General features: G+C 36.4%; 1 protein-coding gene across 3 annotated transcripts in view; it reads right to left on the bottom strand.

Annotated features, from left to right (window-relative positions):
• Positions 1-26,716, bottom strand: part of CEP43 (centrosomal protein 43) — a 65,512-nt gene that overhangs the window by 38,544 nt on the left and 252 nt on the right. For 2 of the 3 annotated variants that reach the window (XM_037817742.1, XM_037817744.1), the window contains exons 2-7: positions 25,830-25,883; positions 20,756-20,810; positions 20,200-20,288; positions 19,644-19,781; positions 12,072-12,152; positions 9,655-9,714 (exon numbers count right to left, since the gene is read on the bottom strand). In XM_037817742.1, the coding sequence (XP_037673670.1) occupies positions 9,655-9,714; positions 12,072-12,152; positions 19,644-19,781; positions 20,200-20,288; positions 20,756-20,810; positions 25,830-25,883 (477 nt within the window). The remainder of the gene's footprint in view (positions 1-9,654; positions 9,715-12,071; positions 12,153-19,643; positions 19,782-20,199; positions 20,289-20,755; positions 20,811-25,829; positions 25,884-26,716) is intronic. The other variant, XM_037817743.1, reaches the window with a different exon arrangement.

Below are 26,716 nucleotides of genomic sequence, written 5' to 3' on the forward strand. Positions count from 1 at the left end.
CACATAACAGCAGAATTGAACAGGCAAAAGAAAGGATAGGTGAGCTAGAAGACAGAGAATCCAAATTTGAATAGACAAAAGGAAAGATAAAGAAAAGAATGGGAAAAATTGAGCAGGGTGTCTGGGAACTGACTGACAAGATGAAGCGCATGAACATTCACATTGCTGGATGCCCCAGAAGGAGAAGGGAAGGGAAAAGAGGGAGAAGGAATGAGAGGAAATAATAGATGAGAAGTTTGCAACACTTATGAAAGGCATTGATATCCAGGTCCAAGAAGCCCAACGTACACCAAACTGAATAAATCCAGTAGATCTACTCCAAGACACATACTAATCAAAATGTCAAATGCCAAAAATAGAGAATTCTGAAAGCAGCAACAGAAAAGCGATTCAAAATATACAAGGCAAGTTTGATAAGACTAAGTGTCAACTTCTCATCAGAAACCACAGAGGTGAGAGAAGGCAGTGGCATGAAGGCAGTAGCATGACAGATCGGCAGAATTAATAAAAAATATAAACCATCTATATGTTTTCTACAAGAGACTCACTTTAAACACAAGAATACAAATAGGTTGAAAATGAAAGGCTGGAAAAAGATATTCCATGCTAAAAACATCAAAAAAAAAAAAAAAATGCTGGGTAGCTATACTAATATTGGACAAAATAAACTTTAAATGCAAAGTCACTTTAAGAAACAAAGAAGAACATTATATATTAATAAAAGGGGCAATCCACCAAGAAGAAATAACAACCATCAATATATATGCCCTAACCAGGGTGCCCCAAAATAGATATGGCAAACACCAGCAAAACTGAAGGTAGAAATAAACATATCTACAATAATAGCTGGAGACTTCAATACACCATTCATATCAGATAGAACAGATAGGACATCTAAATAGAGGACCAACAGGAAATAGAGAACTTGAAAAACATGATAAAAGAACTAGATCTAACAGCCATAAAAAAAACAATGCACCGCAAGACAGCAGGATATACATTCTTCTCAAGTGCACACAGATAATTTGCCAAGATAGACCACCTGCTGCACAGCAAAATGGGTCTTAATAAAGTTTAAAAGATCAAAACTATGCAAAGAACTTTCACTGATCAGAATGGGTTGAAGCTGGAAATCAAAAACGGCAGAGGACTGGAAAATGCATAAATTTATGGAGGTTAAACAACACCCTCTTAAACAATTAGTGGGTCAAAGAAGAAATTGCAAGAGAAATCAGTCAATACCTCAAGAACACAATATATCTAAACCTCTGGGATGCCAGAGAACCTCTTTGTTGCTCAGATGTGCCCCTTCTCTCTCTAAGCCCACTAGGCAGGTGAACTCTTGCTGTGCCCCTACATGGGACATGACTCCCAAGGGTAAAGGTCCCTGGCAATGTGGGACAGGAGTCCCAGGGATGGGCCTGGATGCAGCGCTGTGGGATTGAGAAAATCTTCTTGACCAAAATGGGGAAGAGAAAAATAAAGTTTCAGTAGTTGAGAGATTTCAAATGGAGTCGAGAGGTTACTCTCGAGGGCATTCTATGCACTATATAGCTATCACATTTAGTTTTTAGTGTACTGGAATAGCTAGAAGGAAATACCTGAAACTGTGGAAATGCAACCCAGTAGCCTTGATTCTTGAAGACAACTGCGTGCATAACTATGTAGCTTACAAGGTGTGACTGTGTGATTGTGAAAACCTTGTGGGTCACACTCCCTTTTATCCAATATATGAACAGATGAGTAGAAAAATGGGGACAAAAATTAAATGAAAAATAGGGTGGGATGAGGGGGATGGAATGCTTTGGGTATTCTTTTTTACTTTTATTTTTGTTCTTATTTTTATTCTTTTTGGAGTACAGAGATGTTCAAAAATTGATTGGGATGATAAATGCACAACTATATGATGGTAATGTGAACTGACTTACACTGTGGATGACTGTATGGTATGGAAATATATCTCAATAAAACTGAATTTAAAATAAAATAAAAAAATTCTGGGATGCAATGAAGGCAGGGTTGAAAGGGAAATTAATAGTCCTAAATACCTACTTTAAAAGGTAGAAAGAAATAAAACCAAAGACATAACACCTGGAGAACTAGAAAAAGAACAGCAAACTAATCCCAGAACAAGCAGAAAGAGCAAAATAACAAATATTAGAGCAGAAATAAATGAAATTGAGAACAAAAAAATACAAAAGAGAGAACAAAACTGAAAGTTGTTTTGTTGAGAAGATCAACAAAATTGTCAAGCCCTTAGCTAGACTAATAAAGAAAAAAAGAGAAAAGATGCAAATAAATCAAATCAGAAATTAGAGGAAGTACATTACTACTGACCCTAGAGAAATAAGATCCTAAAAGAATATTATGAACAACTGTACACCAACAAGCTAGACAACTTAGATGAAATGGGCAATTTTCTAGAAACATATGAACAACCCACACTGACTGCAGAAGAAACAGAAGATCGTAAACCAATCACAAGTAAAGTGGTTGAAACAGTCTTCAAAAATCTCCCAACAAAGAAAAACCCGGACCAGATTGCTTCATAGGTGAATTCTACCAATCATTCTAAGAAGAATTAATACCAATCCTGCTCAAACTCTACCAGAAAATTGAAGAGGAGGAAACATTACTTAACTCATTCCATGAAGCCAACATCACCCTAACACCAAAACCAGATAAAGATACTACAAGAAAGGAAAATTACAGAACAATCTCTCCAATGAATATAGATGCAAAAATCTTCATCAAAGTAATTGTAAATCAAATCCAATGGCACAATAAAAGAATTATACACCATGATCAAGTGGGTTTTATCCCAGTATGCAAGGGGGTTCAACACAAGAAAATCAATCAATGTAATACACCACATTAACAAATTGAAGGAGAAGAACCACATCAACATCTTGATTGACACAGAAAAGGCATTTGACAAAATCTAGCATCCTTTCTTGATAAAAACACTTTGAAAGACAAGAATAGAAGGAAACTTTCTCAACATAATAAAGGGCATGTATGAGAAACCCACACCTAATATTATACTCAATGGTGAAAGACTGAAAGCTTTTCCACTGAGATTGGGAACAAGACAAGGATGTCCACTGTCATCACTGTTATCCAACATTGAACTAGAATTTTTGCTAGGGCAATCTGACAAGAAAAAGAAAGAGAAGTCATCCAAATCAGAAAGGAAGAAGTAAAACTTTCAGCAGTTGCAGATGATATGCTCCTATACCTAGAAAGCCCTGAAAAATCTACAACAAAGCTACGAGACCTAATAAATGAGTTCAGTAAAGTGGCGGGATACAAGATCAACATGCAAAAGTCGGTAGTGTTTCTATGCACTAGTAATGAACAACCTGAGAAGGATACCAGGAAAACTCCATTTACAATGGCAACTAAAAGAAATCAAATATGTAGGAATAAACTTACCTAAGGATATAAAGGACCTGTACTCAAAAAACTACAAAGTACACCTCAAAGAAATCAAAGAAGCCCCAAATTACTGGACTGGAAGACTCCCACTCCCTGATTTTAAAAGCGTATTACAAAGCTACAGTGATAAAAACAGTACGGTATTGGCATAAAGATACTTACTGACCAATGGAATCCAGTCTCAAGTTCAGAAATAGATCCTCACATCCATGGTCAATAGATTTTTGACAAGGCTGATAGAGCAGTCTCTTCAAACAGTGCTTGGAGAACTGGACAGCCATATCCAAAAGAGTTAAAGAGGACCCCCATCTCTTACACCTTATACAAAAATTAACTCAAAATGGATCATAGACCTAAATATAAAAGCCTGAACCATAAAACTCCTAGAAGAACATGTAGGCAAGCATCTTCAAAATCTTTTGGTAGAGGTGGTTGCACAGGCAATGACAGAAAAAATAAATGGGACCTCCTCAAAATTGTAGTTCAAAAGACTTTGTCAAGAGAGTGAAAAGGCACCCTATTTAATGGGAGAAAATATTTGGAAACCACATTATCTGATAATGGTGTAATATCCAGGATATATAAAGAGATCCTACAACTCATCAATAAAAAGACACAAACAATCCAACTAAAAAATGGGCAAAAGATATGAACAGACATTTTTCCAAAGAAGATACATAAATGGCTAAAAAGTACCACTGAAAAGATGTTCAACTTCACTAGCTATTAGGGAAATACAAATTAAAACTACAATAAGATACCATTTCACAACCTACTAGAATGGCAACTATTAAAAAAACAACACTGCAAGCACTGGAGAGGATGTGGAAAAATAAACACACATATTCACTGTTGGTGGGAATGCAGAATGGTGCAGCCACCATGGAAGACAGTTTGGTGGTTCCTCAAGAAGCTAAGTCTAGAACTGCCATATGATCTGGCAATCCCCCTAGCTTGGTATATTCTCAAAAGAACTGAAAGCAGGGATGTGAATAGATATTTGCACACAGATGTTCATAGGGGCATTATTTATAATTGCCAAAAGATGGAAACAACCCAGTGTCCATCAACCCATGAATGGATAAACAAAATGTGATATATACATATGATGGAATATTACGCAGCTGCAGAAGAAATGAAGTCATGACACATGACTACTACATACCTGAACCTTGAGGACATTATATTGAATGAAATAAGTCAGACACAAAAGGACAAATATTGTATGACCTCACTAATATGAACTAAATATAATTAGAAAAAAAAATCTCTATCATGGCTTAGAAAAGTCTTATCACCAAGACTTGGATAAACTGCAAATAAGATTCAGGATAAAGCTAAACAGCTAAGTTTAAATATCATTTAAAACCAAAAATTACTTTTAAAAAAAAGACCTCGTGGCAATGCCTTAGAATTTATTCCCTGAACAACCTCAGAGGTATTAATATATATATATAACTTATTATAATGGTTTCACTTTTCAAAAAAATGAGGGACATATTATACAACTGCAGCAGTCATTAAATTATTTGGGATGTAGCTCAAGACTGAATTATTCGGATGGTAAGTTATAGTGAAGTCGTAAGAAAGCTTCAGTATACATTCAATTTGCCAACAATACTCTTACATATTCAAGAATTCATTAATATATTAACAGAAAATTAGCATCAGAGAGATCATTCTCACATTTGTAAAACACCAGCTAATTTTCCAGTAACCAAATACTGAATTATCACTAGAATGGCTTAAAAGCTCAGAAAAAACGTTTTTCCAGACTAAAGGCTTTATAAGCACTGTTTTTTTTCCCCTGGTTTTCTAGACTTTTTTTTTTTTTAATTAAATTCAGTTTTATTGAAATATCACATACCACACAATCATCCATGGTATACAATCAACTGTTTACAGTACCATCATATAGTTATGCATTCATCACCCCAATCTATTTTTTTTAATTCAGTTTTGTTGAGATATATTTACATACCATGCAATCATCCATGGTATACAATCAACTGTTCACATTACCATCATATAGTTGTGCATTCGTCACCCCAATCTATTTTTGAACATTTTCCTTAGATTAGAAAGAATCAGAATAAGAATAAAAAATAAAAGTAAAAAAGAACACCTAAATCATCCCCCCATCCCACTCTTTTCATTTAGCTTTTGTCTCCATTTTTCTACTCATCCAGCCATACACTAAAGGGAGTGTGATCCACTAGGTTTTCACAATCACACTGTCACTCCTTGTAAGCTACATTGTTATACAATCGTCTTCAAGAGTCCAGACTATTGGGTTGGAATTTGATAGTTTCAGGTATTTACTTCTAGCTATTCCAATACATTAAACCTAAGAGGTGTTATCTATATAGTGCATAAGAATGTCCACCAGAGTGACCTCTCGACTCCATTTGGAATCTCTCAGCCACTGAAGCTTTACTTTGTTTCATTTTGCATCCATCCCCCTTTTGGTCAAGATGTTTCAATCCCACAATGCCGGGTCCAGATTCATCCCTGGGAGTCGTATCCTGCATTGCCAGGGAGATTGACACCCCTGGGAGTCAGGTTCCACGTAGAGGGGAGGACAGTGATTTCACCCGCTAAGGTGGCTTACAGAGAGAGGGCCACATCTGAGCAACAAAGAGGCACTCAGGGAGACTTAGGCATAATTATACGCAAGTTTAGCCTCTCCAGTGCAGTGATGAGTTTCATAAGGGCAAGTCCTATGATAGAGGGCTCAGCAGATCAAACCACCAGTCCTCAATGTTTGTAACAACATCAGCATCAGTCCAGGTAAGGAAGTCCAACACTTCTGTATTTGCACTATCCTTAACAGAAGAAACATCAAAGACAAAGGAATACCCCAGTTTTGAAAAACATTCAACAAATCCATACAATATTTAATTCTCTTTCCTGCCTCCACCTCAAATCACCACTCCTCTCTGCCTCATGATTTACTAATCAGTTATTCAGAGAAGCAACTTTACTACAGTTGTAATAGACACAGATTTTAAGTTTAATTCACTCATGTAGAAAGAAAATACTGTAGAATTCGAGAACCACAAAATAAACATTTAAACCCCTTTCTGAAAACTCAAGTTTTTCTAGAAAGTCTATCTTCAATCCCCGTAAACAATGTATAATTCCTAAACTAGAACCATAATTTTCTGGCTGTGAGGCCAGAATTGAAGATCCTGGACAGCTACTCCCCTCTGCATCCTCTACCACCCCAGCTATTCAACCTATAGTTTACAAGCAGTGACAAGATTCCAAGCCTAGAATCAGAAATGGCTAGGATTACAGAGCAGACTCAGCAGAAATGAAAAGGGCTAATTCATTCATTCATGCATTGGTTCAGGACAATGTGTGTCTGAGCTTGCAGCTTAAGGGGATGATAATGTTTATTTGGAAGACATCGAGGTGACTGAAAAAAAGACAAAAAAACATACACCTTCCAAACACAGACCTAAGGAGAGCCCCATCACTGTCCTAAACCAACACCACGTTGATCTTATCCTAGAATTTTGAAAGCAATAAAGAAATGTCTTATTTGTAGGAATTTGAAGCAAAACATACCTCAACTTATATTAGTTTTAAAACACCTAAAAATTTATTGTAAAAAGAAAGGATGCCCTTTTCATGTTACAATTAATGTGATGATAAAAAGCAGCTTATTCTAAATATTAAAAAAAAAGACACCTAATACTTTACTCAGTTTATCCACCTGAACAGTGAAAATCTAAGTTAGTATATCCTACCAAAAGTCTGTTGTAATTTTTTGTGTGTATTTACATTTCTCAGATAATTAAAATAATGTTTGGTACAATTAAATGGTTTACAGTGAAATAAATTATTACAGATGATACTCCAGAAACCACAAAGTATTAATATATATTTCAGAATTTTTAACTCACAAAGAAATATCCTCCCATTTACTATCTGTCCGATTTGTATTCCAATTCTTCCACCCATCCTTTATTGTCTCCAAATGAAAACAAAGAAAAAACGTAACTTTTAATTCAAAACCCTTAGCTCATGCTTTGCAAATTTACATCTGTAATCATAACTACAAATCAGTCTTCCCATATATATGAATGATTTTTAAGAGGTTAATTCTAATACAAATTAGAAATCCATGAAGCAACAGCCAAGAACATGAATGAGCCATTAACGCCTGTCCTTGCTGCATTCAAAAAGCAGGAAGACACATTCAACTCTCCTTGTTGAGTGCTCCAGAGTTGCTGCGGGGAGCAGGGACCCTGTGCTCCTGGCTATTCTGTTCAAGTTCCCTGCCCCAACTGTCTGATGCAGGCCAGGGAGGCCAGGCCACTGCATATGGCTTCGTGGACTGTGGGCTGAACAACTTGGGAAATGCCACTCACAGAAGAACATAGCATGGCAGCTCCTCCTGGAGCCTTGCTGTGCACAGCCGCAACTGCCAAACACAGCGGCACTGACGTACTCGGGTGCCGGGAGCCCGTGCACATGGCACAAGGCAACACTGAGATACTCGGGTGCCAGGAGCCCATGCACACAGCACTGAGATACTCAGGGTGCTGGGAGCCCGTGCACACAGCAACAGGCAACACTGAGGTGTTCAGGTGCTGGGAGCCCGTGAGCACTGAGATACTCAAGTGCCGGGAGCCTATGCACACAGCACCAGGCAGAGAAAAGGCAGAGGGATGAAGAGGCACAAGCTTATTTACACAGTTGGAAAGAGGAAACATTGGGTACAACACAGGCTTCTCACAAAGACAATTCAGAAAAAAAAATAGGGAAGTGAGGGGGGAAAAGTTGCAGAGTGATAGAGGAAGTATCCTGGATTCAGGAACACTATACTAAAATAGAAGGGGCTCAATCTATTGCCCCAAAGATCCAGGAGATGGGTCTTCAGTCACCCCTCAAATCAGTATGTGAAGCCTGCCCAAGGTACAACAGATGATAAAGTCTGGGCTCACCAAAGTTGTGTTGAGCTACACAAAGACAAAAAATGTTTATTTCAGTTTGCTGTGGTTATATCTGTAAATGTCTTAAAACCCACGACACCAGTAAAACTGTAAGAAGTTAATGCTATGAAATATGCTTTGAAATTCAAAAAAAGTCCAAGAAACTGATTAAAAGCCTCTATAAAGAACACGATATTTTATATTCTTAATTATCTACCCTAAGGTATGGCTTACCTCCCCAATTAGACTGCAGACTTCTGGAGGACTGTGTTAAATTTGTCTTGTCCATGGCATTTAGCCCAATGACTTTTACTATGTAAATGTTCAAAAAATAATAGCTGAATAATGTTTTAAAACATTTTCTCATTTAGTAATGTATAAAAATAGCTTGAACAAAAAAATACAATAATAGAAATTTGTTGGTACAGAGCAAATACAATTTTTTAAAACTTTAATTTTGGAGGTTTTCAATTTAGTGAAAAACGTTTACACGTAAACAACCTTAGTACAGCACTGGACTAGTGAATCTACAGAAATAGGAGGTAAATCGTTGGTCTCATGTTGAATGGATGTAAAACTGTACTGATGCAGCTGCTGAGACCTCTAATATATAAATTTTATAAGCAGCTATTTGCCTAGTATATTTTTGTAATCTACTGGGGAGGGAGAAAAAGCAGCCAAGGCACTGATTGCTCTGTGGTAAATTAGTTACTCAATACCTAAGTATTCCTACTACTCTATTATGAGTTAGGGGCTTTGAGTAAATGCTAGCAAATGTGCAATGATCTAATAAGTTGCTTAACATAATAAAAATGTCTTAAAGGAGACTAAATTTAATCTTTATGTTCTCAAGAGGAATTTATCCAAAAAGCAGTTTGATGTTCTATTTTCCTCAAATAAAAATCATAATGTTGATCATACATTCAAAAGGAAAATATTTTCAACTTTTTTGCCAAGAAAACAAGGAATTTCTAAAGTAAAACTTACACCATAGTTATAAATTACAACAGTATGATTTTCACCTGGATAAAAATTGAAAGTCAAATTACCTTTTGTTTTATGCCACTATTACTTCTTTCTCATGTTCTGATTATAGACAAACAAAAGTGGTATTTCAAAACAACAACAAAATCTAGGTCAACAGGTCAACAGATACTTAACGCCAAAAACAAATTCAAAATAAATTCAATTTTATTTTTGTTATAGTTTGCTTTTTTCCTAAAAGAGATCTATCTAAAAGCACTGGCCAGCCTTTCGCTCTCATGCATTTTACCTTGTCACCAGACTTCTCCCCGCTTTTCTTCTTTTTACCTTGTCCTTTATACCTTGGTATCTGAGCATGAGAATAAAATGACATTTTACCACAAAATATAAATCTTTTAAAAATAAACTAACTCAAAACCAAACTAATAAAGATTCCTAATAGAAATTTTCTTAAAAATGGAAAGTCTAATCAATGTATTTCTTTGGAGCCAGACTTTTTGTCCCTTCTTAACTCTATCACTAAAGTGGTTCACCTCATGTTTAACTGTTTTTAACAGTTGCTTGGTCAGACGCAAATACTGTAGTCTTAACTACTCAACTTATAGTGTGTGGATACATAACTTCTTTCATGCTACATTCAGCAGCACTCCAACAAAACTTTGCTTTAGTTATTCCCAAGCAGCTTTGTTTAAGAATTGTCCTGACCTGACTATCTTCTGGAGCACACAAAACAGATTTCTAAAGGTTTGCGTTAGAACCCATTATCATCCACATCTTTTCTAGGAGTCTCGAGCGCTCTCTGTTGGCTCTCCAAACTCGTAAGATATAGGTGGTTCTTAGAGCCCCCAAATTGTTCAAAGATGAGGACAGAAGAAAGCCAGCAAGGAAAAGTGGGGAACCTTTAGAACTACAAGGGAATTGCATTTTAACTTCAAAAAATAAGGTCCTATCTTAAAACACTCTACCTCCAGTCCCTACCAGAGATTAGTTATGGTATCTGGGAAATGGCCATTAGAGATCACAGACCCATAATGCTGACATAGGGGCCCCAAAATGGAAACAGTGGGAAAAAATTTTAATGTGGGTGGGAGAAAGTTGGCGCTACCTGAAGAACTGATTACTGTTTTCTAACTCAGCCTTCAAAAATCATCACTTCTCTGTAAGTATTCAGAACAACAATTTCGAATTGCCTTAAACATTTAAGGGTCTCATCATAATTCTTACATCTTAAAAAAGGTTTTTTATGTAAAGAGGAAAAGAATATGTGAATCGGACATTAATATTTTATCATAAATACCAAATGTAGATTAGTATTGCTAATTTGCTTAGAATCTTTTTTTTTGTTGTTGTTGTTAAAGAGAATTTCCAAATCATTGAATGCTATGGATACTCATAAGTATTTTGGAATATGTCTGTATGTTAATCCCCCTAAGACAGATATTTTTACAAAAAGCAAAGCTTGTTTTTTTTTTTTTTTTAAACAAAGGCTCAATATGGCAATTAATTTAAAGGAGATTTTTTTTTTTTACTCATGACTCTGTTATCGTGGTTATAGCCTCCCATTAGCATCAAGAGAAAAATCTCCCTAGTGGAGAAGGCTAACTAGAGATCACAGAGGGAACAACTATAAACAATACAATGATCTCTTTCCTTGGTTAGAAATAAAGTATAAAATTCCTTGTGATTTCTAAATTTAAAACACACAGGGGAACAATAACATCAAACAAGAAACAAATACCAACAGCAACAACTCATCAGTGTTCTGTGCCCACACATTTGCAAAAGAAGAAAGAAATCTAGCAGTAGTATAATTACCATCTTCAGGAAGTTCACCTAATTTAGAGATGTTAACTTTTATAATATATGAGTCTATACACCACCATGAACCAATATAAAGCCTAATCTTTTGAAATGCATTCTATGGCATCAATTTACTTCAACAGAATATAAATCAGTGGAACAGTCACACAATACAAATCTGACCCAAGCACATCCCCTGATAAGGCTAACTAGTTCTACCAATTCATGCTATACTCTGATGATCAGACAATCTTTATATCCATTCCTGTTACTATTAAATATATCCTTGATTTTAAATGCAGGTGTTCAACTAAATTTTTTCTCCATCTGCCAAATCCCTGAAATCATTAAGGCCTTACCTTTAACAACTCATAAAAGAATATATATACATACACATACACACACACATGTGCACACACACACACACACACACACACACACACACACTATATATAACCAGAGTACACAGGTTTTCTTACAAATCCTTTCAAAACAGTTCATTAATATAAAAAGCCATCATGATTTACAATTCCAAATCTGGCATCTGTCTACAAGTCTACAATAGTCAACACAACAATTTTAAATTCTGGAACCTAACATTCTCAAGCTCGGACTTTATATAAATGGAAGAAAAAAATGTTGAAAGTACCAAATGAATCCAAATATACTACAATTCTGTTATTCAACAAAGTACTCATTGCTGGGAGACAAAATTCAAAACCCTACCAAGAAAGCAGAAGAATTAATTCTTAAAAATATATACTTAATCAATGAAGAAAAAAAAACTTTCAAGAAACTAAAGAGTATTTGCATAACAAAACTTTTAACATATTAAAAAGAAAGAGAGAAAGAGCTCTACAGAGTCTTACTCCAGAAATTAATTCCACATCCTTGTAGCTGACTTACCTTACTTGGAACTGTATGTGAACTTGTTTTTCCTTCTGGTGATTTTGGTGGAGAATGTATATCAGATAGATCCAGTGCACCCTAAAATATTTCACAGTTTAAAATTAAAACACATATTTTTTAAACTCACTAATAATTATACCTCAATGCCAAATTTTAACATTTAAAAACTCTACAAAGTGTTGGTATTTTTATTTCTTCCTAATTAATGTAAAGGTCCTTACAAGATTCTCCCCTAATTTTATCAAAACTAAAAATGCTTAAATTCTAATTACCTACAAATATTTCACTTAGTCTCCCTGAACAGGTAGCCAGTCTACATTAAATATACCCCCAATCTACCTTTCCAAAATTAATTTCCTCACTTCCCTTCTTCTGTCCTCTCCAGACCAGCAGAATTATTCTGTGATCCTCAAAGATGTACTTTTTCTATCCTCTTTGGATTTTCTTCCCTACTTCATTTATCTCAAGAAAAAAATATCAAATAACACTCTTCTAAACAATTTCTGCCCTGTTCAAATGGCAATGTTTTCTTTTTCTTTTACACTCTTGTAAATTTTTTTCATCTTTTATCACACTTTATTCTGGCTTCTATAATAGTTATTTATGTATGCATCTCACTGTACTCTATTGATAATCACAGAATCACCAACTTCAGAGCAGGAATCACTGGATTCTAAGTACTATGCGAAAATGTAAAAGTATGAAATTTATTTTTAAATGTTTTTCGAATGGAATCACTTCCTAAATTTCTTTCACTAGATTATGACAAGCTCTATGCCACTGTGTGCATAGTAAGTAGTAGATATTTTCTTAAAAAAATTCTTTCAACAACTACAACTTATTCAGTAGGAAAATGTGCTGCTCTTCCTAAGTTATGCCCTCCCCCATGGGTCCCACCATTTCTGCTAATGGCATCTCCTTCTCCCAGACCAGAAACCTAAGTCTCGTCTTTGAAGGCTTTCCTTTTCCCAATTGCCCTCTAAGACTCTATCCCTCCTTCCAAAACATTAATTTACCAAGTCTTGCTGATTCTTCCTTAAAAAATATAATCTTTCTCTGCCCATTTATTTCATTCTTACTCCTACCATTCTTGTCCAGATTAGACTTCCAATGGGTTTCACTTCTTCTAGTCTTCTAACTTCTCCATATTTTTCACCAATCTAACCTCTACCTACCCTGTACAAAATTGTGAAAGCTTCACAGTGCCCTTTCACTATGTATCAGATGCTACAAGGGATACAAAAATAGGATAGAATCCTTGTCCTCAATAAACTTATGGTCTGGTAGTATGATAAAGGCAAGTGCAGATAACTACTGCAGCTGGGTAGAACAAGAATACATGCAAAAACAGTACAAAAAATGCTAACTTACACACAGTTGACAGTAGGGATAGAGGAAGAACAAGAGACAACACCACAAAAAGTCAGTTAAGGAGAGAAACTAATAAAATTTCACACATGGAAAAAGGGAGAAGATGTACCATTTCAGGTGGAGAGTAAGACAAAGAAAGAAGGCAAGAAAGCAAAAGCCACTTTCAAGTAACAAGTTCAGCTTGGCTTAAGTACAAGGCTCTAAATATTTTTAAAAAGGCAGTAAGGCCAGCAAGGTAGGCTGATGTCACACGGTGCAGGACCTTAAAAGGAAGGGTGAGGAACAGCAAGATGATTTAGTTGCCATTACACAGACACCCCCATTTTTCACATAGGAAAGAAACAGGTTAAGAGCTGAATTTTAATTTAACTTAGCAACAGTGAAGAGGAGACACTGAAAAGAAGAGAATGTATCATGTCGAAGACCACTTAGGAGGACATAATGCTGCTACAGAACAGAGGTGAGGACCTGGACCAAAACGATGCTAACGAAAACGAAAATGCTTCATTCGGGAGTTCAGAAAACAAGACAGTGCTGCTTTTAATTATCTATGGTTAGAAAGCATTTGATAAAATCAGCCAGAAGTCATGGTATATTACATGGAGCACAGCAACTTGATTCTTAAGGTGATTTCAAATGCAGATTTGGTAAAGGCATCAATAAATAAGCTCATCGGGCTAATCTGCAGGTAATTCTTCTACAGAATCAGAAGTCAAGGAAAGGTCAGTAAAACCTGCAATGTTTAATTTATTATTTATTAATTTTTATTTCATCATCTCATTATTTATTTCATTATTTCCGTCAAAGTGGTAGTGTGGAACAAATAGTTAATGATGGAAGGGCCAAAACAGAAACCTGCCATGTTCCTTACACACACACATACAGTTAAAAGCAGATACTCAGATATTAAGAGGGGAAGACCAGCAAAAAGTGGAGACAGAATATTCACCCCGATATTTTTGCAATTTGAGAGAGTATAACAATTACCTTTTAAAGAAACAGAAAATCATATTCTGGATCAATTTAGACAGAATCACCCCTATGAAACAGGGCAAAATGACTGGGGAGGCTCAAGATCTCCCAGTCAGAATGGGATAATGAATAATACACTTATTTAGTTTCAGAGGAAGAACATTCCATTAAGCAATCGTTTCTCCTACAGCCTGCTGCCAGAGCTACTGGGCTGCGAGGGAGAGTGAATCCAGACCTTACTGATAGACTGGCACAATCCAGGGTACCAGTGAAGAGGCAATTCCTCGGGTTGAAACCAAGAAGTCACAGCAACAGAATCAATATAAACGGAGAAGTGAAAAAGAAGAACTGTAACTGGAATTTTGGGGGTATCTGTTTTTGTCTTCTGTGGCTTTCACTTCATTAAAAGTGAAGAGACTAAGGGTCACTTTTTCACACATGATTTAAATATATTAGGGGGATGAACAGGTGCGTATGCTCCATGAAGAGTTGGAAATTCTGGTCTAGAGCAAAAAAGGGATGAGCTGGATTTAAAGAGACTTAAGAAGTCCTCCATACAGCAATGACAGGAAACAGCAATAATACCGGCAAATATTTATACAATGATTTCTATACGACAAGCATCGTTCTAAGAGCTTCAGACAAAATGATTCCCTCAGTCCACATTACAACCCTATGAAGTTGATACTTGTATTATCTCCATTTTACATATGAGGAACCTAAAGCACAGGGAGGTTAAGTAACTTATAAAAGGTCAAACAGCTAGGAAGTGGCAGAGCTGGGATTTGAACCCAAGCAGTCTGGCTCCAAAGTCTATGCTGTTACCTATGTTATAGAAATCAAACCAAAGGGAGAAATGTGAGAAATCAACACAGTAATGAGGTAAGCAGAAGAGCAATTAGCAACAGAAATGAAAGGGCAGGCAAAAAGAGAAATGGAAGTCAGTACCACAGAGGCTAAGAAAAGGGAGGGCCAAAAAGGGATGTCAGGGTCCAGGATGGAGCAGGGACCAAGAAAAGTTTGAGTTCTTCTAATTAGGTTTATTCCCTAGTGCCTATTACAGTGTCCATCTGAAAATAAGCACACAACAAAAACTTGCAAAATAACTCTATCCCCCGAGAGAAGCTGTCAACAACCAGCAAGGACTGGAAGAAATATTTCTCAAAACTCCAGAAAACAGTTCAACTGCAGTACCAGGACAAGCACCAGAAGAACAAAAAGTTCACTTAAAAGTGGTAGGATCTCCTGGTGCTCTGGCTGGTTCTTTCCCCACCCCTCACCAGATTGGCACAGAGCCAGCACATGCTCCCAGTATAGATCCCTGGTCCTAATTCCAGAGGGAGCAGACTAACCCTCCTGCATAAACTGGGAACATGTATGTAAGGCCCACTTTGGTGGGGACCTGAGGGACTCACTGCCTAAGAACTTGCCTTGTGTGTAGAAGGCTGCTCACCGACGTCTCCTACAGAATTCGGTGGGAGAGCAGTCTGTGCTGCCTGGGGCTGTAGGTCATACAGTGCAGTGCCTGGGACCACGAGAAAACTGTTTCTCAAGGAAGAAGGGACATTCAGAACCTTGTAAATGGGGTAATTCCTAAGGCCATCATGCATGCCCAAGACAAGAGGCATGCACAGAAATTATCCCTCCACGTTGGCCTAAGGCTATTCTCTAAATCATTGTATGGATAAGCCCTGAAGGAGAGCACTTGTACAAGTCAATTGCAAAGACTGGAAAAAGTGTTTCCTTTTCTTCTTTATTTCTGCTGTTAGCTCCTGGCGTTCAAGGAAAACTGTCAGAACACTAGTTAGATATAAGGTTAAGGAATAGACGCCTCAGAATCTGAATTCCCGTGACAACACATTAAAATACCAAAATGTCTAGGTTTCCACAAAAGATTACAAAATATACAAAGAAACAGGAAGAGGAGGTTCAGGCAAAGAAGAAGTTTAAAGAATCAGAAACCTTCAATGGGGAGGATCAAACCTGGATCATTCCTGACAAAGACTTTTAAATAATGCTCCAAAATATGCTCAAAGAGCTAAAAGAAACACAGACAAAGAACTAAAGGGAGTCAAGAAAATGACAAACACAAAGAGAATATCAGTAGAGAGAAGGAAATTATGAAAAAGAACCAAACAGAGCTGAAAGTCACAGTAACAGAAATTAAAAATTCTCTAGATGGGTTCAACAGTGGATTGGAGCTGGGAGAAGAAAGAATCAAAGAACTTGAACATAAGACAACTGAAATCATTCAGTCTGAGAAGCAAAAAGAATGAAGAAAAGTGAACAAAAGCTTGAGGAACCTTTGGGACAACATCAAGCATACCAATGTATACATTACTGGAGTCCCAGAAGCAGAAGAAAGAGGCAGAGAGAATATTAAAAGAAATAATGGCTGAAAACTTCCCAAATTTAATGAAAGGCATGAATATATACATCCAAAAGCTCAAAGAACTCCAAACAGGTTAAATGCAAACAGATTCATGCCACAGCATATTATAATCAAACTGTACAATGCCAAAGACGAAGAGAGAATTCTGAAAGCCACAAGAAAGAAGCAACATTTCATATACAAGGGAGCCCTAATAAGGTTAAGTGCTAATTTCCCTTTGGAAACCAGAGACAAGAAGATAGTGTGATGACATATTTAAAGTGCCAAAAGCAAAAAACTGCCAACCAAGAATTTCATATCCAGAGAAACTAACTTTTAAAAATGAGGGAAGACAGTAATTGCTGATACTCCAGGTGAACAAAAGCTGATGTATTTGTCACCACTAGATCAGCCCTACAAGAGATGCTAAAGAGAGTTTTTCAAGGAAAGGACAATAAACAACAGCGGGAGCCACATGAAGAAACAAAAATCTCTAGTGAGGGCAACAACATGGGTAAATATAAATACCAGTACTACACTGTATTTTGGGTTTGTAACTCCATTTTTTGCTTCTTACAGGATCTAAAAAGGCAGATACAGAAAATGTACCGATAAATCAGTGGTTTCTGGACTCAATGTATAGACACGTAACTTGTTAACAAGAACTACATAAAGGTGAGCAGATTGAGGGGTGTAGGAACATAGTTTGTGTATACTGTTTAAGTTAGTATCAAAGCAAATGATATTGTTATAGTTGTAAGTTGTTAAATTTAAGCCCCATGGAAACTACAAAGAAAATACTGCAGAATATGCAAGATCATAGAGACAGAAATTAGAGTACAGGTTGCCAGAGGTGGGGGACAGGGAGTATGGAGAGTTCATGTGTAATGGGTATAGGGTTTCTGTTTGGGAAGATGGGAAACATTCACTAATAAAAGGCAGTGAGGGTGATTGTGAATGTGATTAATCTCACTAAATGGTATGCTTGGGAGGGGCTGGGATGGGAAGATTTATGTTGTATATATGTGTACACAATTAAAAGAAAAAAATAAACTAAAGTGATAAGGACAATTAAACACAATATATGATACAGATGGGATCTAAAAATGGGGGAGACAAGGTTGAAAAGGACATTATTGGGGCATAAGAAAAATGAAATATAGAATGTAAGCTTTAAATCAATATTAACTTTCTTGAACTTGGTATTTGCACTTAAGGTGATTACATACATGAGCATCCTTGTTCTCAGGAAATGTACGTGGCAGTATTAAATGCTCAAGGAGCATCATGAATACAACCTACACTCAAATGTTCAGAAAACAGATTGGCAGACAAGCGGATACACAGAATGATACTGCAAATGTGGCAAAATGTTAAAATTGGTAGAATTGGCCATCTGGGAAGGTAGGGGTATTACAGAGCTCTCTGTATAGTGTTTATATTATTTTTTTAACTGTCCTTTAAGCATGAAGGTATTTCAAAATAAAAAGTTAAAAAATAAATATATGGCAGCAGTTGAAAGAATTTTTGCTCTAGATAGGCTGATTTATTCTCATTCCAAGATCTGGTTATGTTTTCCCACTTAAAAAAGCTACTTCTACAGTTCTACAATTCTTGGAAAGCTCTTCCTATTCATTTACCCCGGCTGATATCCTATTCTCACTCATCAAAATTGGGTTTAACAAAGTTTCAGCATGAAATAATCACTACCCTCTTTTAGCTAAAATGATTATTATTCAAAAAATATGTGGAAGTAATCATGTACTGTAACATGACATGCCCTCCGTGTCATATATGTATTGTACAACATTCCCTCTACATTAAACCAGTATTTAAATGCTAATTCCTTATGTGAGCACATCTTATCTTGAATAGTTCTAAGTTCTTTAAAAAACACAAAACTTTCTCATCTTTATATTTTCTACAGAATCTACTTACCATTCTATGCACAGGTATTCAAATTCAGGCAAGCTTTACCGATTTTCAGAGATTCTACCCTACCAGGAAATACACTGTGAAATTCTCCATATGGGGTAAATGGGTAGCCCATAACCCTCCACTTTCATATATACAAACTTCTAGGATGAAAAGCACATATTTACCAGATCTGTAATAGTTACAGATGTTGTATCTGTGAAACAGTGTTTCTTTACATAAAGCTAGTGTATCTAAATAGAGACCAGACCATCAATCTCACTAGCAAGATCTTAAAAAAAAAAAAAAACAAAAAAAAAAAAAACTGGTAAGAATAAGAAAGGTAATTGATAATTTAAAAAGTCAAAGTTTGAAAATGTTTAGAAAGTAAACAAAATCAACAGCTTAATTTCAAGCCTAGTTTAAAAACACCTTGAAGTCCCAAAGAAGACTAACTGGGCAATAAATAGATACTTTTATATTTACCTAAAACAATAATAAAAATAGTAACTAATCATTATTTGAGTACTGTCTATGCCAAGCACCATTCTTAGCATTTTACATGTATTAACTCACTTGTAAAACTTGTAATGACTATATGAAGTGAGTCTTATTACCCCATTCCACAAATGAAGAAATGGGGAGGTTCAGTACCGTGGCCAAGGCCAACTAGTGAGTGGTGGAGCTGTGAGATGCTCCCAGACTGTCTAGCTCCTGAACCCAATGTCGTGAGTGTCCAGAACCAGTACAGCCGCAGTATCAGAGTTAACACATTATCAATTTTTATTAAAGTTTACATTTACAGAGTATGTTTCATTTTGTTTTGAAGCTATAACCTCTTTTTATTTAAAACTTGATTCATTATGTATATACTAATCTGCATTGCTAAATAAACTATGTGGTTAATAATTAAGCAGAAAAGATAACACGATTATACTTACTTCCCCACTGGTTGGGCCTTTTTCTTTCTGCTGACAGCGTCTGATCACTTCTAACAACAAGGGTCCACCCACGGTACCTTCTGCTTCAATAATACCTAAATCTCGGGCTAAATTCTCTCGACCTTCAAGACCTTGAAACTGGAGAAGAAATAAGAGCTTAAAGAATAAACTATTTTCAGATCTTAAAAGATTTCTCTAAACCCAAAGAGACTGTCTTTTTATTGAATGAAACGTACATTTTTACTTTCTTTTACAGAATTAAAATTACTGAATTACTGAATTTCTCTACAATTTAAAGTTTCCATTTATAGTTGCAGTCTAAAATCACAACTATAACTATAATAAGACACTCCTTTATTAGCAAACTTTCAAGATACATTAAGCAACAATACTGAAGTTAGCTATCTGGCTTTTAAGCAAAATAGATCAATCAACTATGAAAAATAATTTATATACAAGAAACTATAACTTGTCAAATTTTATTTACTTTCAGCTTATAAATAACTCATGTATACCGAAGGTTTCACAGGACAGATGTAAAGATCATTATTCTTACTGTGCTGGTTTCAGGTTGAAAAACAGCCAAAGTAAAGTCAAGGTTGAAAAACTGAAGAAATTCTGCAACAAGACTAGCCACTAAACGACCTATAAAGATCAAGACAAAGAATGTGGGTAAGATCTTTGAAATCTTTTCATTAAGAAATTGTGAAATAAGATAAACTAAATGAATAAGAGAAATGAGGTTTCTAAATTTTTTAAATTACAAATTTCCTTTCTTTGAATTAAAATTAAGTAATGAAAACCCCAATTTCCCAATTTCTTCATTAGGATCATCGTTTTGGAACTAGCTCTTAGCAAAATAATGTCACACTTCATAAATGGATTATAGTGCTCTGCTTTTTACTATAAAATTCACTTTAACCAAAAATTTCCCATGAACAGTATAATTTAAAAGTAACTTGACTATTGTTCTATGAAATACTATTTAAAAGTAAGGACCTATAAGAATTGTAGACTTCAACACACAGTCTGGAATTCCTAACTTCTCCCAAATTGTGCCAAGACTTCAATATTCACAGATAAAATTGTAAAAAGCAAGCTGAACATCTTACCATCTTTTGTATTTAAAAACTTTTTCAGGCTCTCATTGACTAAAGGAGTTTTGTTCTGTTAAAAAAATGAAATATTATTAAGTGTCATGTGTTTATCCTACAAACAACTACAAAATGTGGATTAAAATTGACTTTTATGGCAATGATAAAAGTAATACATTGTCATTCATAAAACAATGGTTTAAAAAAACCATTCCACAACTTTGATAACGCATGAACTGTTTCATACTATTAAATAATTTTTCAAAAGCTAATGAAACAAAACCTTACAAGAAGATTTGTATTTATATTTAAATTTGCAAGCGCTTTACAAATTGCTTGTTGGAACGCTTTAGAAGCCAAATCTTCAAATAAACCACTTACGTGGAACGTAATTACATTTACTTATATACACAGTTTATTAGTTTCAAATATATGAAATTTGAAATGAAATTAAATTTACTTACACAAACATTGTTTATTAAAAATATATGATATTTGATACTTTGTTTTTTCATCTAACTACATATCTACCTTTCATAGCATACTTATTGAAAACAGGACTTTTACCCTTGCAATTCCTAATTTACCAGTGGTATGTGAGATGATTTTGTGTGCACATAAGCCAACTTTATTTTCATAATTATACATTTATATGACTATAGAAAAATACTTCCAGCACATCAGATTTATGATTACTGCTGAGGCAGTAATAAGTAAGGAGCACATGGTAAACTTTCATAAGTTGATCACACGAATTACAGGTATAGTGCTCACACACAGGTATGAATGCTTCAAAACTCAACTAAACCTTCTGCCATAATTGTCTGGAACACAGATACAAAAGATAATATGGATCACTCCATATGGATTTCTATACCCTGAATTCGTATCATATTGTTGCTTCTCAGATTACCTTAAATTCTCTCTGAAGGGGAAAAGAAGGAATTATATTGGAAGGGAGAAGGTAGAAGGTGCTAGTAAGGTTAACTGGGTTGTCTTCTTATTGTTGAGTTTTGGACTTCGTTTTGGCTATTCTAGGTCTTCTGAATTTCCATATGAATTTCAAGATCAACTTGTTAGTTTCCACAAAAAAAAAAAAAAAGGCTGCTGTAGATAAATTTAGGGAAAACTGATATCTTAACAATATTGAGTCTTCTGACCCTTGTACAGGTATAAATCTCCATTTATTTAAGTATTCTTTAATTTTACCCAGCAATGTTTTGTAGTTTTCAGTCTAAAGGTCTTACTTTTGTCACATTTATCCCTAAAAAGAGAGATATATATACCACATTTATGTAAAGGACCTAGAATAGCCAAAACAACAAAAAGAATAACAAAATTGGAGTGCTAACATTATCTGACTTCAAGACTTATCACAAAGCTGTACTAATCATACAGTGTGGTGGTGGTAAGAAAACAGACAAAAAGATCAGTGGAAGAGAACACAGTCCATAAAAAGCCCCACACATATATGGCAATTGAGTAGAGAAAGTAAAGTCTTTTCAAAAAATGGTGTTGAATCAATTAGGTATCTGCGTGCAAAAAAAAAAAAAAAAGGAGAACTTGCATCCATATCTCATACTATAAACAACTATAAACAAAAATTACCTCAAAATGAATCATAGACCTAAACATAATACCCAAAACTTCAAGAAGAAAAATAGAAGAAAATTGTGACATTAGGTTGGGTAAAAGATTTTACATACAACACCAAAAGCACAATCCATGTAAGAAAAAAATTGATGAATCAGATGGCAACAAATTAAAAAGCTCTGCTGTTCTAAAGACTATTAAGAGAATGGAAAGGCAAACCAAAAGGTAGAAAATGTTTGCAAAGCATTTATCTGAAATAGGACTTGTATCCAGAACATATAAACACCTCTCAAAACTCAACAATCAGAAGACAAGAACCCAATTAACAAATGGGCAAAACATCTGAACATTCACAAAATAAAATAAATGGATAATAAATGAAAATATACCCACTACCATTAACCATTAGGGAAATATATATAAAACCACAATGAGATACAATGAGATACAACCACGATGAGACACTACTAATGGCTAAAATAAAGAGTCTGACCATAGCAAGTACTGGCAAGTATGTGGAGGATGGGCCATTCTCATATGCTGCTGACGGGAATGTAAAATGGAACTACCACTTTGGAAAATAGTTTGGCAGTTTCTTAAAAAGGTACAAAATACACCTACCATATGATCCAGCTATTCTGCAACTAAGTATTTTCCCAGGAAAAAAGAACATGCAGATCCAAATAAAGTCTACACAGATATTCACAGCAGCTTTATTTATAATTGTCAAAAACTGGAAACAAACCGACTGTCCAGCAACAGGGGAATGGCTAAACAAACTGTGGAATAGCCATACAATGGAATACAACTCAGCAATAAAATAGAAAGAACAATTAATACACACCACAATTTGAATGAATCTCAAATGCACTATGCTGAGTGAAAAAAGCCAGATCAAAAGTGTACACACTATTGTATGATTCTTCATGTATAGCTTTTAAAAACACTTGGATTGCTGAGGAGGGGTGATGACAAAGGGGCAAACTTTGGGGGATCATGGATATTATTCACTATTTTAATTGTGGTGATATTTGATGGTTGCATAAGCATGTTAAAAATTTATCAAATTGTACAATTTAAATATGTTCAGTGTACTGTAGGTCAATTAAAGCACAATAAAGATGTCTATTTAAAAAAAGGAAGGGAAAGATCACAAAGATACCTGGAAGGCTAGAAGACAGAATTTGAAGATATTGAGTTAACTGAAATATATAAAAGAAACAGAAAGGACAACAGCACATGTGTATCATAAATAGCAATCCGGGACCAATCTGGAGAATTTACTTCAGGAAGATGGTGAGTGGGAAGGTGGTAAAGCAGACTGGGAAGGAAATAATTAAAAGTAAGCACAGGCAAAGGGGAGGGAATAGAAAACATCCACTAGACACATTTCAGAGACAGAAATGACAGGACAAGGCGCCTGACAGGACATGTTAAAAGAAGACCAAGGTCTAGGAAACTGAAATTTCTTGCTTGGATAAGTGATGGCAGCAGTACGATCGCTCAATATGGTGAGTAGTTTGACACGCAGGCCTGAAGTTCAGGCTAGAGATATGGACTAAAGATACGGGGCTGAAGTTACTGGTGTGGTTAAGGTCATCCAGGGAGGGAATACAGAATGAGAGGAATGAGAGTATGAGCAGAACTCTCATGGGATACTACAACAGTGATTTAAATGAGGTATAGAGAAAAAAGAGCATGCTATAAAACCAAGGAATGGTCAAAAGGAAGAAAAGAAAGAACAGAATAGAAAGGGGTCCCAAAGATCAAGGGAAGTTTTCAAGACGGAAGGAGGAATTAAGAATGCCAAATGCCACAAAGATTAAGTGAGATAGGTAAGAACTAAAATAGACTCAATTAGGAGATTCTTCCTGACAATAGCAAGAGAAATTACTTAGCAGCAGTAGTTGCAAATTTAAGATTTTAATGGTGCCTGCAACACAAGAAATGGTATTAAGACACATTCTTTCAAAACCTGGCCATGGAGGGAAAAAATAGTGATATTAAGAGTAGAACATAAGTAACAGGAAGACAGTTTTCTCTTTAAAAGAGGTTTATACATCTTTTCTTATTGAAGGGGAAGAGCCAGCAGAAAGGGGAGGTCAATGACAGCAGAAATTGATGTAGGATGACTCGGAAGATGAGAATATAAGAAAGGCAAAATCCAGATAAAGGGAGTATTCTCGCACAAGACAGAAACTCTGCTGCTAAGGCAGAAAGAAAAGTGATAACATATAAATGCCAATGCAATGACAGATGAGGGGGAAAGCGACAAAAAGTTTGGAAATGATGATTTCTACTTTCTCTGTGCAGGAACAAGCAAGATCATCTGTCAAGAGCGAAGGAAAACAGGGACCAAGTAAAAGGTTAAAGAGACGCTGAAATGGAAGTTGCTGAGTAAAAAGTGCTCAGGACCTGGTGGAGGTTGGTTTCCACCATCTGCACTATCAGCAAGCTACACGGTTGCTAGCAGTGCACGCTCATAAACAGAAAAGGCAGTTCGTTTGCTCAATTAAACGACCATTAAAACGTTTTTCAGCCCAAGTTTGGCAGGAAGGCAAGGGAGTTAAGTGTTAAAGGGTATGGACCACAGGATCCAGACCAGTCAAGTGTGAAATGCAGCCCCGACAAACACAGAAAGAACAGAGGGATGAAGGATGTGATGGCAGTAAAGAACAGATATAAAGGAGGATGGGAGACTAATTTACCATACAGAAAGAGTTTAAGACTTTGATTACGGAGTGCTTCTTGTTGACAAGGTCCAGGATATTTGCTCAAGATGGTGGTGGAGATTGGGGTAGAGAGAAAAAGCTAAACTGCACACTTAAAAACAGAGAAGTTGGTGGACAATAAAGAATAGCATGACTTTAAGATAAATTTGGGAAAAGTTATGTACTATATGCCTCCACTTCACAGAGAATCACAACTGCATACTAACATACAGGATATTTGCTCAAGATGGTGGTGGAGATTGGGGTAGAGAGAAAAAGCTAAACTGCACACTTAAAAACAGAGAAGTTGGTGGACAATAAAGAATAGCATGACTTTAAGATAAATTTGGGAAAAGTTATGTACTATATGCCTCCACTTCACAGAGAATCACAACTGCATACTAACATATTAAAGGTTGTGAAGAGTTCTGCAGCAAACTAAACTCAATACCAATGGTATCACTTCTTCAAGCAACTCCTAAGATCATTTATTTCAAATTTCCTCTAAGGAAAGGGATCTATCACACTTAAGGTTTAGTATCAGTCTCAAGAGTTACTGTCTGTAGCTTGACTTTTAAAAGATTACTCCTGAGTTCTAAAATACACACCTAAGGGAGAATAGTTTTGGTTCTCTCCCCGAAAACAAGAGAAACATAATCCTCAACAGTTCAAAATGATCCGTGGCTGGAACTACTGTAAACAGTATTTTAGAACAGTTTTGAACTAATTATAAATTATGAATTAAATATTAAAGAATATGGTTGAGTTAAATTGTGGAGATTTCATACCTCTACTTTTTCTTGCTCCTCTAGGGCCAAAAACACAGCGGCTCGGAGTTCAGCCTTAAAAAACAAACAGGTAAAAGAACAAAAAGTATTTCAAAAGACAATTTTCATGGCAAGAAGCACATACAAAATTGCTAAAATAACGATTGCTCTCCACGTTATTTTTCCTGCTCCTGATAGATTTTTGTGTGTGTGTATCCAGGAGGGTGAAGATTAAGAAGAAAGTCACAACATGGGGGGGAAACCTGACATATGTGGAAGTCCCCCAGGCACCATCCACACCATCTAAAAGCCAAAGCCCTCAACTAGCAAGACAGTAATGCTTACTCGGCAAGCGCAGGTGATAGATGAAAAATTCATACTGAAATTTTTTTTTAAGAGTTACACAGATGCTTTCCGTTTCACCACTCCCCTTGTTAATCTAAAGTTCGCACTTATCATTTTGGTTCAATTCCCTGCTTTCCTCTTAATGAATGAGCGGCTACTGTCCAGCTCTGAGCAATGACACCCCAGGGGCTGGCCCATGTGCTTTATGTAAACAAGCTTGAGACCCCCCAGGCCCGGAGTCGAGTGAGCGGGTCCCGAGCGGCATTCAAACGCAGGCGCCGGGCAGCGGCGAGGACTTCATGGAGAGGGACCGATCCCGTAGGGGCCTCGCACGCCGCCCCCCGGCCTCACGACCCCGGGCCCGACCCGAGCGTCCCTCGGTGCCCCCAGCGCTGCGCCCACGACGCGAAAGGGAGCGCAGCCCTCCTCCACAAGGGCTCCCCGTCTCCGCGCCGTTATCCCCCGCCGGGGCCCACCAGGCGGGCCTGGCTCGCGGGCGGGGAACGGCCCGATCCGCCCGGCCGAGGGGCCCCGACCGCCGGCGGCCTCCTCAGCGCAGCGCC

This window comes from Choloepus didactylus, chromosome 24 (genome assembly GCF_015220235.1).
Source record: "Choloepus didactylus isolate mChoDid1 chromosome 24, mChoDid1.pri, whole genome shotgun sequence".
In the NCBI taxonomy this organism is placed as follows: Eukaryota; Metazoa; Chordata; class Mammalia; order Pilosa; family Megalonychidae; genus Choloepus; species Choloepus didactylus.